Here is a 15,460-nt window from a genome sequence, read left to right as displayed (position 1 = left end):
GGTTATGTTTATTCTATACTTCTGTTATGAATTTCACTGTAAATAGAGAAGTTGGATTAAGATTACTATAATCTATGCAATGTAAAATTTTCAGATCAAGACATAAAATAAACATTGTCATAACGCAGAGGAAAATTGTTAGAAGTAGGGTACTACTAGGGATATCCTTATTTAGATTTAAATGAAATAAATACCTACAGTATCACACTCTGGCTCCAGCAAGTGGCCACAATAAGTTTAATTATACCTCTCTTTATGGTTGTCACTTCCCATAGAACTGATCATAAAAACAATTGAGTGGTTTTAGCCCACTACTCTTTGTGACCTTACTATGGAGGTTCATTATTATGGCCAAGAGCATCATTCACAATACATTTTTCCCCAAATCCCTACTTTCTTAATTCCATGAAACACTGTGTCCTGACTCACCATATACTACTTGTGTAACCTTTGGAAATTTCCTTAACGTCTGAAATTTCTTCATTTTCAAAAGTATGTGTGACGGTTAAATGAAATTACATATATAAAACACTTAGCAAATGAACTGGCCACTTGCTATGTGTTCACAGACACTCATGCACCTGCTTTCAAAGAATACTTTCCAGTTTGCTGGGAGCAATGATGCCTACTGGACCATCTCAAGTTGGTTGTTGTGTTTTATGCCATATCTAGATTCTCAGAAATATTTTCTAGCAATTACCTGATATTTTAATGTTGGTATCTTAGTAGGCAAGTAAACACTAATCAGGAAGTGGGCCTCTCAGTGTTCAAGGAAATAAATGTATTCTGGTGGCAAAATTCAGTGTTAGGATCATTTTATTTATTTTTCTCTAGCCATGAGAGAGACTAGTCATCTTTTTTTTTTTTTCTAACATGGTTGGAGGATATTCTCCATGACACTGCAGGGGACTTACTTAATGGTCTTACAGCTAAATAAGTGATTAAAAGTATAGGAAGTGTCAGGCAAAGGGGAGAGCCAGATGGATTGTTTTATACAATAGCCCTCAACATGAATCTGAAAAAGAATATATATATATATATATATATATATACACACACATATATAAAAGTATATATTATATGTATACATATACACACATATATATATATAAGTGAATCACTTTGCTGTACACCTGAAGCATTGTAAATCAACTATATTTCAATAACATTTTTTAAATGAAAATTAATTCATTAATTAAAAAAAAAAGAGCCCATTTCTCTTCTGATTGACTAGTGTGTCTGATGCCATATTTGGGAAAGAAGCCATAAGCAACCTCACCCATATTCCCACCTCTCTCTCTGGATCAAAGGGAAAATCCAAGTTACAAGGCATCTTGATAACATAAACTAAAAAGAAGTAAGCGTTTATGAGGACAGCACTTCATTGCAGGTAGACCACTGTCCTTTACAGCCACTGCCCACTCCATTTATCATGGACTTTACAGTGTGGCACTGGATAGTGACCACAGCAGCATATGGAATGAGAAACGATTCCAAGAGCAGCTGTGGCTGGAGAGACAGCCTGGGAATAGTTTGAATAAAAGGTTAAGAACTAGCCAGCCGGGAGGCAGCAAAAAGTAACATAAAAATAGAAAGCACAGGGCATAGGGCTCATTTGCAATTCATTGTTGGGTATGGCAGACATTGCTGACATTGTGTTAACTAGCCTGTTTGAGTTGGGAGCTGTGTACACCCGAGTGAAGTTAGGGCAAGGTAGTCTTACTTTGGAGGTTGACCTCTCCAGCTTTAGAATCAGACTTCAGAGGCAGAAGGGTTGTAGGGTTACAGTGCATCGACACTTTCTTGGTCATCAAGCTCTTGAAAGCTGTGACATTAACATGATATGACCAGTCTGTGAATTCCTTATAAAGAGTGGCTGTTGATGTTTGAATACTTTTGTGTCACAAGCTCCCTGAACACAGCCTGGTGCAGAGCATACATTTAATAAATATGCTAGATTAGAATTCATCTTATTTGTATATGGATGATTTCTGTACCGGTCCAATATACAACTCTTTGTAAATAAGGCAATGGTTTTCTAAACCTTTGATCTGGACAAAGCGATATGATATCAGGGTTCTTTTTTTTTTCTGTATTTTGCACAAGCATACACAGGAGGATCAGTACCTATTTTTTAATTAAAGAAAGAGATGTAGAAGGAAAATAGAAAGACAAGTAGTAAAGAAAAATTAAAATATGTTAAAAACATTTATCCTCCATTTTATTTTTTTTTAAAGCCATCCTTGTAGAAATATACAAAGCACAATGCACTGTAAAGATTATTTTACTAAGGCCATATGTTAACAAGAGAAATTTGTGAATATGTTTATTTACCCCATGGAAAAACGTTAAAGCCTGTTTGTATATATTTTCTAGAATTGTCGAAACGTGTTATATCAATAGACAAAACTATAAGTGGTCATCTATGTACATTTCCTCAGGAGATGATCGACACATAGTTGACAAGCAGCACTTGCTAGCTGTTCTTACCATAATTAGCCGAATGTAATATTAGTGATACACTTTCGAATAGGGAAAGGTAATACCACTGTTTTTGCCTTTTCTTCTGTGCTACTTTGACTGCAGACAGTACCACAGGGACACCAGCAATATCAACGACGACAACTGTGGAAATTCGCAAAAGCAGCGTTATGACAACTGAGATCACTTCTAAAGTGGAGAAAAGCCCCACGACAGCCACCGGCAATAGCTCCTGTCCTTCCACGGAGACTGAGGAAGAAAAGGCAAAACGGCTGCTTTACTGTTCTCTATGCAAGGTTGCTGTCAACTCCACCTCACAGCTGGAGGCGCACAACAGTGGTGAGATGCAGCGTTTTATTTTCTGTCTCAACAGCTCTGCAATTATCTTCCTCTGAATAGATTAGATCTTTTGCAGCAGGGGACAGAGGGGGAGGCAGAAAACTGGCAACTATTACATGGAATTCATTAACCATTAAGAAGTAAAAATGACAAGCAAAGTGTCACTTACAGGGGGGCAAGGAAGGGTTTCCAGGGCTCCCTTGCCATGCTGTATATGTGTTTGTGTGTATGTGTTTTATAAACATTAAGAGAGACAGTAAAATATAATTCTGAAGTGTCAACTTTGCATTTATATGATTTCTAGATTGCTATGTTACTTCCACACATTTGCTTGTAACTGAAATTTTCTGAAGTTGCACCAATAATATAGTTGCAAAAGTTGGTTGCATAACTCCATTCACTTTTGGTTAAAAACCTCCCTATTATGGTTTTTATGGCAAATAATGTTGTTTGGACTAAATCTATATGAGCTGGAAAATTAAACTTAAGAAAATACTTCTTAGAGGCAGCCATGATGTCTACATATAATATTTTATTTATTTTTTCTGACAACGTAAAGATACTATTCCTTTGTTTTGACTGAGGCTCAGAGAAGACACATGACCAGTTAGGTGACAGAGCCATTATTCAAACCCAGATCTCTCTAACTAACACTAAACTTTCATATAGCATAACAGAAAATACTGGTAAGCCGGGATGGAATTCTCTCCTGATACATTTTGATTCCATCTCCCTGCTCTTTCTATACATATATGTTTATATCTATATCTACATCTATATTTAAAGATGTTTTATATATATATATATAAACCTATCTAACTAGATACATATATAGAGTATATCTATATCGATTTAAATAGATAAAGCTTTTATTGTTTATTTATTTACTTATGTCCTGCCTGAGGTTTTAGCCAGCCCTTTGTCCCAAGATCAGTTTTTCTCTAAAAGACTGGGTTCATTGCGAGGACTCTGTCAGCAATTACAATCGAAAAAGAATCATTTGTGAATCATACCCTGAGTTAATAGTGCAGCTGTGTGTTGATGGCGTCATCGACCAATCATTGTGCTGCACGCGTAATATTCAAGTACTGACTTCAAGGCTCTAAGGGGGTAATTGCAGAAGGAGGACAATTCCTTCCGCACACATCCTCGTCCTGCAGGCAGCATGAGTTATAGTCAGGGAGAGTTCATGAGTTCAGGGGCTGGGAGACACAGAATAGCGTCTGGCCACAAGTCAGAATCTGTACCATTCAGATTTGCCCTCTGTTTCCTCCTGCGAATACGTTCTTCCTGAATGTGAGATCACTGGGAGAGGGTGGGCATCATTGGAAATCCATTTACTTTTCCAGAATTCTTGATCATCCCCCCATAGTGACAGAGAAACACATTCACTTTGAGGGAGGATCTATTTTGACAGATAAACCATAGCCTTTGAGGTTGGAGTTAATTTACGAAGAACTTGGATGTCCTTTCTGAATTCTGATCAGAAACATCTGATTAGGAGGCAAAGAAGGGATGACTTATTTGTTTACGTCACATCAGGTCAACATTTTCCATATTACAGTTCTATGGTCATCTCTGGTTTGTGTGTAAGAATTGCCATTGGAGCTTTATGTATATATATATATTTTATATGAATGTCAAATATATCCGTATGTTTATATATAAATATATTTATATTTAAATACATACACACACACACACACATATATATATATATGTATCTCCTACATCCTGGGATTCTGATTTATTATATATCCAGGGCCTGGGAAGCTAGAGTGTTTGGGAAAAGAAAAAAAACAAAAACAAAACCTGGCAAGTGTTTTGCAGGCAGAGCTGAGAACTAGTGTAACCATCTCACCTGGGAGTTTAAGACATGCTTTCGGTCATCACCCTTACTTGAATCCCTTTCTAAGGGTGTCCCCTCCAAGCCTTCAGCCCAGCCGGGGGACTTTGGCCACTCCCCTTCCCTCCAAGGTGCTGCTTGGGGTTCTCGGTTCCTGTATTTCCCTTCCTGCGTCAGAGATCTTCCCCTCGGGGTGTGATGTTGGTAAACCTGTGGGGTGATTGTAGAGGGCAAGGCTCCGCATATGTCCCTCTCCTGTCAGGAGTAGGAATGGTCCTTGTAAGTCTCATCATAGGATTATTGTGGTGGGTTCTAGTTTGGGTTCCATGAGAAGCAGACTCTGAGACAAGGATGTCAGGGCAAATAGTTTTTAGGGAGATAAAGGGACAAGGTTAGTGGAGTTGGGAAAGGAGATAGGGCAGGGAAGGTGGCCAGCACAGCCAGCTACCAACGTGGGCAAACTGGACCTTACCCACCAAAGCCGACCCCCCGCCCAGCTCCTACGCTTTTACTCTTAAAACCTTCAAGTGATCTAAGGACCCCCTTCTTAGCTACGCACAGGGCAGACCACAATCACCACCCCACCCACTGCATCCTCCAGTCACCCCCACCCTGTCAATATAACTTTAAAAGATTTCTCCAATTACTTCTTAGAGCCAGATATTAGGACAATACTGTTAAGATTGGGCTGTGTTTTTCAGGAAACCAAGTTTGAATATCAATTTTGCTCAGAAGCAACCAGGATGCAGCATGGGGAGATGTGTCCTTTGCATTTAAATTGTAATTCTAAGTGTTTCTCTTCTTTATCCTTTTAGAAATACATCATAGACATGGAATCAGGGCTATAGCACCGAGCGGAGAATTATGCACTTATGGTCTGTTCATGGGAAGCCTGCCACCTTCAAAACATGTTTTTCTCCTAATCTTGGAAAATGCATTTTTAAAAAAAAATTTATTGAAGTATAATTGGTTTACAATGTTGTGTTAGTTCCAGGTGTGCAGCAAAAGTGAATCAGTTATACATATACATATATCCATTCTTCTTCAGATTATTTTCCCATATTGGTTATTACGGAATACTGAGTAGAGTTCCCTGTGTGATACAGTAGGTCCTTATTGGTTATCTATTTTATATATAGTGATGTGTATATGTCAATCCCAGTCTCCTAATTTCCCTTCCCTTGCCGTTTCCCCTTTGGTAACCATAAGTTTGTTTTCAAAATCTATGAGTCTTTCTGTTTTGTAAATAATTACATTTGTATCATTTTTAAAAAATTAGATTCCACATGTGAGTGATATCATATGATATTTGTCTTTCTCTGTCTGACTTACTTCATGTGATTCACAAAATGGTCTAAGAGTGCTTGAAATACCCTGAGAGGACATACTCTTTTCGAGAGATCTGGAAGGCTCCTTTTATTTGTGTGTTATAGACGTGTATTATAAAAGATATGTTTTGCCTTTTTCTTTAAAGAAATTCCCCCCAAACATCCTACTAGGTAATGCTTTGCTTAGCTGTTTTTGATGATTTTCTCTATATAATTGAAAAAAACTTTGGAATGTTTTATAATTAGTCCTCATTACTAATTTGGGCAGATTTTTCTGGTAATGACTTAAAGTGGTAATATTTGATCATTTTCACTAAGCTCATTCCAGCTCTTCTATCCCTACACAGAGCTTATTTTTAAGTTCACTAAGTTTTAATATATAGAAATGACACGTTATCAAAGGATGGAATTTCTAAATTTTTGCCTAAACACAAAATCAGTGTTAAGAAGGAGAAGAGAAGATTGACTAAAATTTCTTGAGCATGTGGGTGTGCCAGAAATAATGCTTAAGATAAAAAATGCATCTAATACGATACTTCAGTAGAGGAGATATTTTTTTTTTCTATAGCTACAGACATTGAGGCACAAGTAAGTTGAAACTACTCAGCTGATGGAGGCAAATTCTGACTTATACCATTTCAGAGCCTGAGCTTATAAATCTCTTTCCAGAGAGTTTGCTGTGTTTGTTGATCTTTATAAATATCTAATACTTCGCTAATTTTCACTGATTGTCTACCATGTGTTGCTCACTGAGAATCTAAATTTGAGCAAAGCCCAGGAGTTGCCTTTTAGGAAGCCCTGGTCTAGTTTGTGCCTCTGTGTTCAGGAAGAGAATGTGTAAAGACTTGTTTCATCCAGAGATCTGTCCTTTCGTGTTTCAAGTAAAAAACTCATTTAAGCCAGTCAGCCATGGTGGTCCATGTTTATGGCCTTATTATTATTAAGGCCCAAAGATTATCTACCACTTCTCTTCAGCATTTTCTAGGGTAATGGTAAGACTTCAACTGGATGGGAAATACAGATACAGACTCTTCTATCACAAGTCTGCTGTTGCGCCTTCTTTAAACTTTTTACAAATGTTTAAAAAACCAATTCAGCCCCATAGGCCTCCATGTTACGCATGTTCCTGCAGGGCATACTTGAGCAGGAGAGATGTACTGTCTAATATGATAACGACTAGCCTGAGGTGGCTATTTAAATTTAAATTACTTACCTGTTCAGTTTCAGCTGCAGTAACCTCATATCAAGTGCTCAAGAGCGTCTCTGACTAAAGGCCACCATATTGGTAGGTACAAATCAAGAACATTTCCATCAGCAAAGAAGTTCCTATCAGACAGTGGACTGGAGCTACAATTCTTTTTCCTTTTTTTAAAAAAAATTTTTATTGCAATATAGTTGATTTACCATGTTGTATTAGTTTCAGGTGTACAGCCATGTGAATCAGTTACACATATATCTACTCTTAGAGTCTTACAATTCTTTTTTTTTTAACATCTTTATTGGAGTTTAATTGTTTTGCGTTGTTGTGTTAGTTACTGCTGTATAACACAGTGAATCAGCTATGTGTATACATATATCCCCATATCCCCTCCCTCTTGCGTCTCCCTCCCACCCTCCCCATCCCACCCCTCTAGGTAGTCACAAAGCACCGAGCTGATCTCCCTGTGCTGTGGTGGCTGCTTCCCACTAGCTATCTATTTGACATTCGGTAATGTATATATGTCCATGCCACTCTCTCACTTCATCCCAGCAAACCCTTCCCCCTCCCCATGTCCTCAAGTCCATTCTCTACATCTGCGTCTGTATTCCTGTCCTGCCCCTAGGTTCTTCAGAACCATTTTTTGTTTTTTTGGATTCCATATGTATGTGTTAGCATATGGTATTTGGTTTTCTCTTTCTCATTTACTTCACTCTGTGTGACAGACTCTAGGTCCATCCTTTCAGTACAGATAACTCAATTTCTTTTCTTTTTATGGCTGAGTAATATTCCATTGTATATATGTGCCACATCTTCTTTATCCATTCATCTGTCGATGGACACTTAGGTTGCTTCCATGTCCTGGCTATTGTAAATAGAGCTGCAATGAACATTGTGGTACATGTCTCTTTTTGAATTATGGTTTTCTCAGGGTATATGCCCAGTAGTGGGATTGCTGGGTCATATGGTAGTTCTACTTTTAGTTTTTTAAGGAACCTCCATACTGTTTTCCATATTGGCTGTGTCCATGTACATTCCCACCAACAGTGCAAGAGGGTTCCCTTTTCTTCACACCCTCTCCAGCATTTATTGTTTGTAGATTATTTGATGGCCATTCTGAATGGTGTGAGGTTTGCATTTCTCTAATAATTAGTGATGTTGAGCATCCTTTCATGTGTTTCTTGGCAATCTGTATATCTTCTTTGTAGAAATGTCTATTTAGGTCTTCTGCCCATTTTTGGATTGGGTTGTTTGTTTTTAGGTTATTGAGCTGCATGAGCTGCTTGTATATTTTGGAGATTAATCCTTTGTCAGTTGCTTCATTTGTTACTATTTCCTCCCATTCTGAGGGTTGTAGTTTCATCTTGTTTATGGTTTCCTTTGCTGTGCAAAAGCTTTTAAGTTTTATTAGGTCCCATTTGTTTATTTTTGTTTTTATTTCCATTTCTGTAGGAGGTGGGTCAAAATGGATCTTGCTGTGATTTATGTCATAGAGTGTTCTGCCTATGTTTTGCTCTAAGTTTCATAGTGTCTGGCCTTACATTTAGGTCTTTAATACATTTTGAGTTTATTTTTGTATACGGTATTAGAAAGTGTTCTAATTTCATTCTTTTACATGTAGCTGTCCAGTTTTCCCAGCACCACTTATTGAAGAGGGTGTCTTTTCTCCATTGTATATTCTTGCCTCCTTTGTCAAAGATAGGGTGACCAAGTGTGTGTGGGTTTATCTCTGGGCTTTCTATCCTGTTCCATTCATTTATATTTCTATTTTTGTGCCAGTACCGTGCTCTCTTGATTACTGTAGCTTTGTAGTATAGTGAGAAGTCAAGGAGCCTGATTCTTCCATCTCTTTTTCTCTTTCTCAAGATTGCACTGGCTATTCGGGATCTTTTGTGTTTCCATACAAATTGTGAAAATTTTTTGTTCTAGATGTGTAAAATGCCATTGGTAGTTTGATAGGGATTGCATTGAATCTGTAAATTGCTTTGGGTAGTATAGTCATTTTCACAATGTTGCTTCTTCCAATCAAAGAACATGGTATATCTCTCCATCTGTTTGTATCCTCTTTAATTTCTTTCATCAGTGTCTTATAGTTTTGTGCATGCAGGTCTTTTGTCTCCTTGTGAAGGTTTATTCCTAGGTATTTTATTCTTTTTGTTGCAGGGGTAAATGGGAGTGTTTCCTTAATTTGTCTTTCAAATATTTTGTTGTTAGTGTACAGGAACACAAGAGATTTCTGTGCATTAATTTTGTATCCTGCTACTTTACCGAAATCATTGATTAGCTCTAGTAGTTTTCTGGTAGCATCTTTAGGATTCTCTATGTATAGTATCATGTCATCTGCAAACAGTGACAGTTTTACTTCTTTTCCAATTTTGACTCCTTTTATTTCTTTTTCTTCTCTGATCGCTGTGGCTAAAACTTCCAAAACTATGTTGAATAATAGCGGTGAGAGTGGGAAACCTTGTCTTGTTCCTGATCTTAGTGGAATGATGTTGGCTGTGGGTTTGTCATATATGGCCTTTATTATGTTGAGGTAAGTTCCCTCTATGCCTACTTTCTGGAGAGTTCTTATCATAAATGGATGTTGAATTTGTTGAAAGCTTTTTCTGCATCTATTGAGATTATCATATGGTTTTTATCCTTCAATTTGTTAATATGGTGTATCATATTGATTGGTTTGGATATATTGAAAAATCTTTGCATTCCTGTGATAAACCCCACTTGATCATGGTGTATGATCCTTTCAATGTCCTGTTGGATTCTGTTTGCTAGTATTTTGTTGAGGATTTTTGCATCTATATTCATCAGTGATATTGGCCTGTAGTTTTCTTTCTTTGTAATATCTTTTTTTGGTTTTGGTATCAGGATGATGGTGTCCTCGTAGAATGAGTTTGGGAATGTTCCTCCCTCTGCTATACTTTGGAAGATTTTGAGAAGGATAGGTGTTAGCTCTTCTCTAAATGTTTGATAGAATTCACCTGTGAAGCCATCTGGTCCTGGGCTTTTGTTTGTTGGAAGATTTTTAATCACAGTTTCAATTTCAGTGTTTGTGATTGGTCTGTTCATATTTTCTCTTTCTTCCTGGTTCAGTCTCAGAAGGTTGTGCATTTCTAAGAATTTGTCCATTTCTTCCAGGTTGTCCATTTTATCATCATATGGTTGCTTGTAATAGTGTCTTATGATCCTTTGTATTTCTGCAGTGTCAGTTGTTACTTCTCCTTTTTTCATTTCTAGTTCTATTGATTTGAGTCTTCTCCCTTTTTTTTTTGATGAGTCTGGCTAATGGTTTATCAATTTTGTTTATCTTCTCAAAGAACCAGCTTTTAGTTTTATTGATCTTTGCTATAGTTTTCTTCATTTCTTTTTCATTTATTTCTGATCTGATATTTATGATTTTTTTCCTTCTGCTAACTTTGGGTTTTTTTTGTTCTTCTTTCTCTAATTGCTTAAGTGTAAAGATAGTTTATTTATTTGAGATTATTCTTGATTCTTGAGGTAGGGTTTTATTCCTATATACTTCCCTCATAGAACTGCTTTTGCTGCATCCCATAGGTTTTGTGTCATTGTGTTTTCATGGTCATTTGTTTCTAGGTATTTTTTTATTTCTTCTTTGATTTCTTCAGTGATCTCTTGGTTATTTAGTAATGTATTGTTTAGCCTCCATGTGTCTGTAAGTTTTACATTTTTTTTCCTGTAATTGATATCTAGTCTCATAGCATTGTTGTCGTAAAAGATACTTGATATGATTTCAATTTTCTTAAATTTACCAAGGCTTGATTTGTGACCCAAAATATGATCTATCCAGAAGAATGTTCCATGAGCACTTGAGAAGAAAGTGTATTGTGTTGTTTTTGGATGGAATGTCCTATAAATATCAATTAAGTCCATCTTGTTTAATGTATCATGTAAAGCTTGTGTTAACTTATTTATTTTCATTTTGGTTGATCTGTCCATTGGTGAAAGTGGGGTGTTAAAGTCCCCTACTATGAATGTGTTACTGTTGACTTCCCCTTTTATGGCTGTTAGCATTTGCCTTATGTATTGAGGTGCTCCTATGTTGGCTGCATAAATATTTCAATTGTTATATCTTCTTCTTGGATTGATCCCTTGATATTTATGTAGTGTCCTTCTTTGTCTCTTGTAATAGTCTTAATTTAAAGTCTATTTTGTCTGATATGAGAATTGCTACTCCAGCTTTCTTTTGATTTCCATTTGCATGGAATATCTTTTTCCCTCCCCTCACTTTCAGTCTGTATGTGTCCTTAGGTCTGAAGTGTGTCTCTTGTAAACAGTATATATACAGGTTTTGTTTTTGTATCCATTCAGCCAGTCTATGTCTTTTGGTTGGAACATTTAATCCATTTACATTTAAGGTAATTATTGATATGTATGTTCCTATTACTATTTTCTTAATTGTTTTGGGTTTGTTATTGTAGGTCTTTTCCTTCTCTTGTGTTTCCTGCATAGAGAAGTTCCTTTAGCATTTGTTGTAAAGCTGGTTTGGTGGTGCTGAATTCTCTTAACTTTTGCTTATCTGTAAAGGTTTTAATTTCTCCATCAAATCTGCATGAGGTCCTTGCTGGGTATAGTAATCTTGGTTGTAGGTTTTTCCCTTTCATCACTTTAAATATGTCCTGCCACTCCCTTCTGGCTTGCAGAGTTTCTGCTGAAAGATCAGCTGTTCACCTTATGGGGATTCCCTTGTGTGTTATTTGTTGCTTTTCCCTTGCTGCTTTTAATATTTTTTCTTTGTATTTAATTTTTGATAGTTTGATTAATACGTGTCTTGGCGTGTTTCCCCTTGGATTTATCCTGTATGGGACTCTCTGCACTTCCTGAACTTGACTGACTCTTTCTTTTCCCATATTAGGGAAGTTTTCAACTATAATCTCTTGAAATATTTTCTCAGTCCCTTTCTATTTCTCTTCTTCTGGGACCCCTATAATTCAAATGTTGGTGCATTTAATGTTGTCCCAGAGGTCTCTGAGACTGTCCTCAATTCTTTTCATTTTTTTTTTTTTTTAATTCTGCTCTGCGGTAGTTATTTCCACTATTTTGTCTTCCAGGTCTCTTTTCCATTCTTCTGCCTCAGTTATTCTGCTCTTGATTCCTTCTAGCGAATTTTAAATTTCATTTATTGTGTTGTTCATCATTGTTTGTTTGCTCTTTAGCTCTTCTAGGTCCTTGTTAAATGTTTCTTGTAGTTTCTCTATTCTATTTCCAAGATTTTGGATCATCTTTACTATTATTACTCTGAATTCTTTTTCAGGTAGACTGCCTATTTCCTCTTCATTTGTTTGGTCTGGTGGGTTTTTACCTTGCTGCTTCGTCTGCTGCATATTTCTCTGTCTTCTCATTTTGCCTCTCTTACTGTCTTTGGGGTCTCCTTTTTGCAAGCTGCAGGTTCATAATTCCCGTTGTTTTGGGGATCTTCCCCCAGTGGCTAAAGTTGTTTTGGTGGGTTGTGTAGGCTTCCTGGTAGAGGGGACTGGTGCCTATTTTCTGGTAGATGAAGCTGAATCTCGTCTTCCTGGTGGGCAGGACTACATCCGGTAATGTGTTTTGGGTTGTCTGTGAACTTATTGTGGTCTTTGGCAGCCTCTCTGCTAATGGTTGGGGTTGTGTTCCTGTCTTGTTAGTTGTTTGACATGGGGTGTCCAGCACTGGAGCTTGCTGGTCGTTGGGTGGAGCTGGGTCTTAGCATTGAGATGGAAATCTCTGGGAGACCTCTCACTCTCACTGATTGATATTACTTGGGGCCAAGAGGTCTCTGGTGGTCCAGTGTCCTGAACTCGGCTCTCTCACCTCAGAGGCTCAGGCCTGACCCCTGGCTGGAGTACCAAGATGCTGTCAGCCGCACGGCAGTGAAATGTGGCTGTCTCCATTATGAAGTCAGATTATAAGGGTCTACAATAGCTGTTCAGCTACAACAACAGGCTGACTTGGAAGCACTTTGTCTACGAGGCTCTCTCCAGCAGCTGGTGGCTAAAAGAGTAGGTCTCTGTGTGTGCTGCCAGAACCTTAAACGTTTATATAGAGGTCTTCACTGGGTTCAGTCATGGATTTGGTACAGATGGTCTCAAGAACATCTTACTCTCTCAAGGCTGTGTGCTTGAAACTGCTCCTAAGCCTGAGGGTCTACAAGCTGAAGGAAGATGAGACTGCCCGGGGTGGCCTGAAAGCCGTGATTCTTGCCACAAACCCTGCTGTTGCTGTCATGGAATCCAGCTTCCCCCGCTGCTCTGCAATCAGTTTTCAGTGAAGCTTTCTCTCTGTGCTGATGAGATTCCTGCTACTTGACTTGCCCAAAGCCATAGAGGCCTTAAATGTTGGGGCTGTGATGCAAACCCAGCCAATCTGGCTCCAAGGTCGGTGTCACCTCACCCTAAATGCCTCACCCCTGCAAGCCACCTCCTCAAACCTGCACTGCCACAGGAAGAGTCACCTGCATTCTTACAATTTTTAAATAATGTACTTTGGGGGTTTGCAATATGGGTGATTTAGGATATATTACCTAATAGAAAAATTTTATGTAGCTGTGAGCATTCAGGGTTTAGTTATTTCATGTTCGGTGACATCCCACGGATGAACAACCAGAATAAGTGATTTCAGAGTTGTGTCGAGATGTGTTTTCTTGCTGTGTACTTTTACGTGCTGTGCTTCTTAAGAGTGGTTTCATGCGCAAACCAAGTAGAACGTTCAACCTACGTTATTTTTTCTACTCGAGCCTAATATAATGTCACTGATATTTAGAACATTTTAGGAAGCTTGCACATGAAACTGTTTCCCTACTGAGGGCATGCGGCTTGAAGGTGAAAAGTGGGAGGGCTTTCGCTTTTCACCTTATACTTTTCCGTGCTCTTTGAATTTTCTAACAAAGTGTTACTTTCATTTAAAAAAGTGAAAACTGAACTAGTTACACAAAAAGTAAGCAAAAACACTGCTTTTATAAATAACTAAGACAACATCATATCTGTTATACTATGAGAGTGTCTAATTTGTCCATTTATTGAGTGTTTATTATGTGAAAACCTTTTTGCCGGGTTCTCTTGGTTAATGGATATGAAAGCAGTGGAGCATTTTCCCATGATTTTAAGGGCCTTGTTTCTAAGTAGCAGAGATGGGTGCAAATAAGGATTGTTAAGTGCATGTCTAAAGCAGCACAGGAAATCCTCCATCTTCCTTGTAGTCCATTGTTATAGATAAAAGAGGCTTTCTGGATGCCTGAAAATTCTCATGTGCTGGTATGTCCAGGGTTACAGCCATATCAATTCCACATGTTTATCTCCCCATCAAACCCAGCCAGTGCTCCGCTTACTGGTTCCCAGGGTCTGCAGAGCTCTTTCCTGAGCTGTCTTTGGACACCGAGTCCATCCCCGCTGGTGCTGTGTGGCTGGCCTCCCCTTCTGTTCCCACTTCATAGCTCTTCCTCAGAAGACCTTTCTGATGCTAAAAGCAAAGTTCTCCTCTCCTCTGTTTCCCTTGTCTCTACTTTCACCTCTGCCATTTGGACTTGTGATGCATTACTGATGAATCAACAAATTACTTTCAACCAGGGAGCTAACAGAAATAACACAGTGTTTTACTCATTTGGGGCATTCCTTGGTCACCTGATACCATAGATGCCATTCTGGGTACTTACTGTTTGTTGATATGCTGATAAAATAAACCAAAGATTTCATTTCAAAGACAAAATAAAATTAAGATTGACATGGAAAATACATAGTATATATGAGGTCAGGGTAATAAAAGGTTAATTTGACATTTAGTGGATTAAAAAAAGAGAGAACATGGAAGCTCTTGATGCCAATTATACCCTTCAGGTGTAGAGATTCAAAACAACTTTCTTTCCTTAGGACACACAGAGTTGGACTATAATGCCATTTTACTGAATGTTATAAATAAACACATCTAAAAACACCTTTGCATTTTGCTGTTTGTATGGAGGCTGACCACCTTCCTGCCCATGTATCTATAAGCTGGAATCATCTGAACTTGTCAATGAGAAGGTAACTAAACTATCACTGGCAGTCACGTGGGTTTGCTAAGGGTCTAGTCTAACACTATTAAATCTCATCTCTTGGGCATTCTGGAAAATTGAACTTTAAGGTATTGAAATGTATTTTATAGAAAGGTGAATTTTGCAACTCTACCAGGATACATTTCCCTATAAAATGAATCTCTCTGAAACTTGCTTTGTACTGTTTAGACAGTTAATCTGACAGCTTGAACTGAGGCTTAAAAATAGCCATATTTTGTACCTAT

At 37.9% G+C, this 15,460-nt stretch overlaps 1 protein-coding gene across 3 annotated transcripts in view; it reads left to right on the top strand.

Annotated features, from left to right (window-relative positions):
• ZNF385D (zinc finger protein 385D) overlaps positions 1-15,460 on the top strand; it is a 934,321-nt gene that overhangs the window by 904,757 nt on the left and 14,104 nt on the right. For all 3 annotated transcript variants that reach the window (XM_029214260.1, XM_029214259.1, XM_029214261.1), the window contains one exon: positions 2,587-2,820. In XM_029214260.1, the coding sequence (XP_029070093.1) occupies positions 2,587-2,820 (234 nt within the window). The remainder of the gene's footprint in view (positions 1-2,586; positions 2,821-15,460) is intronic.

The sequence above is a fragment of the Monodon monoceros genome, unplaced genomic scaffold (genome assembly GCF_005190385.1).
Source record: "Monodon monoceros isolate NGI ecotype Baffin Bay Population unplaced genomic scaffold, NGI_Narwhal_1 Super_Scaffold_11, whole genome shotgun sequence".
Classification (NCBI taxonomy): Eukaryota; Metazoa; Chordata; class Mammalia; order Artiodactyla; family Monodontidae; genus Monodon; species Monodon monoceros.
Note: the sequence above shows the minus strand (reverse complement) of the source record. Positions and strands in the feature narration are given on the sequence as shown.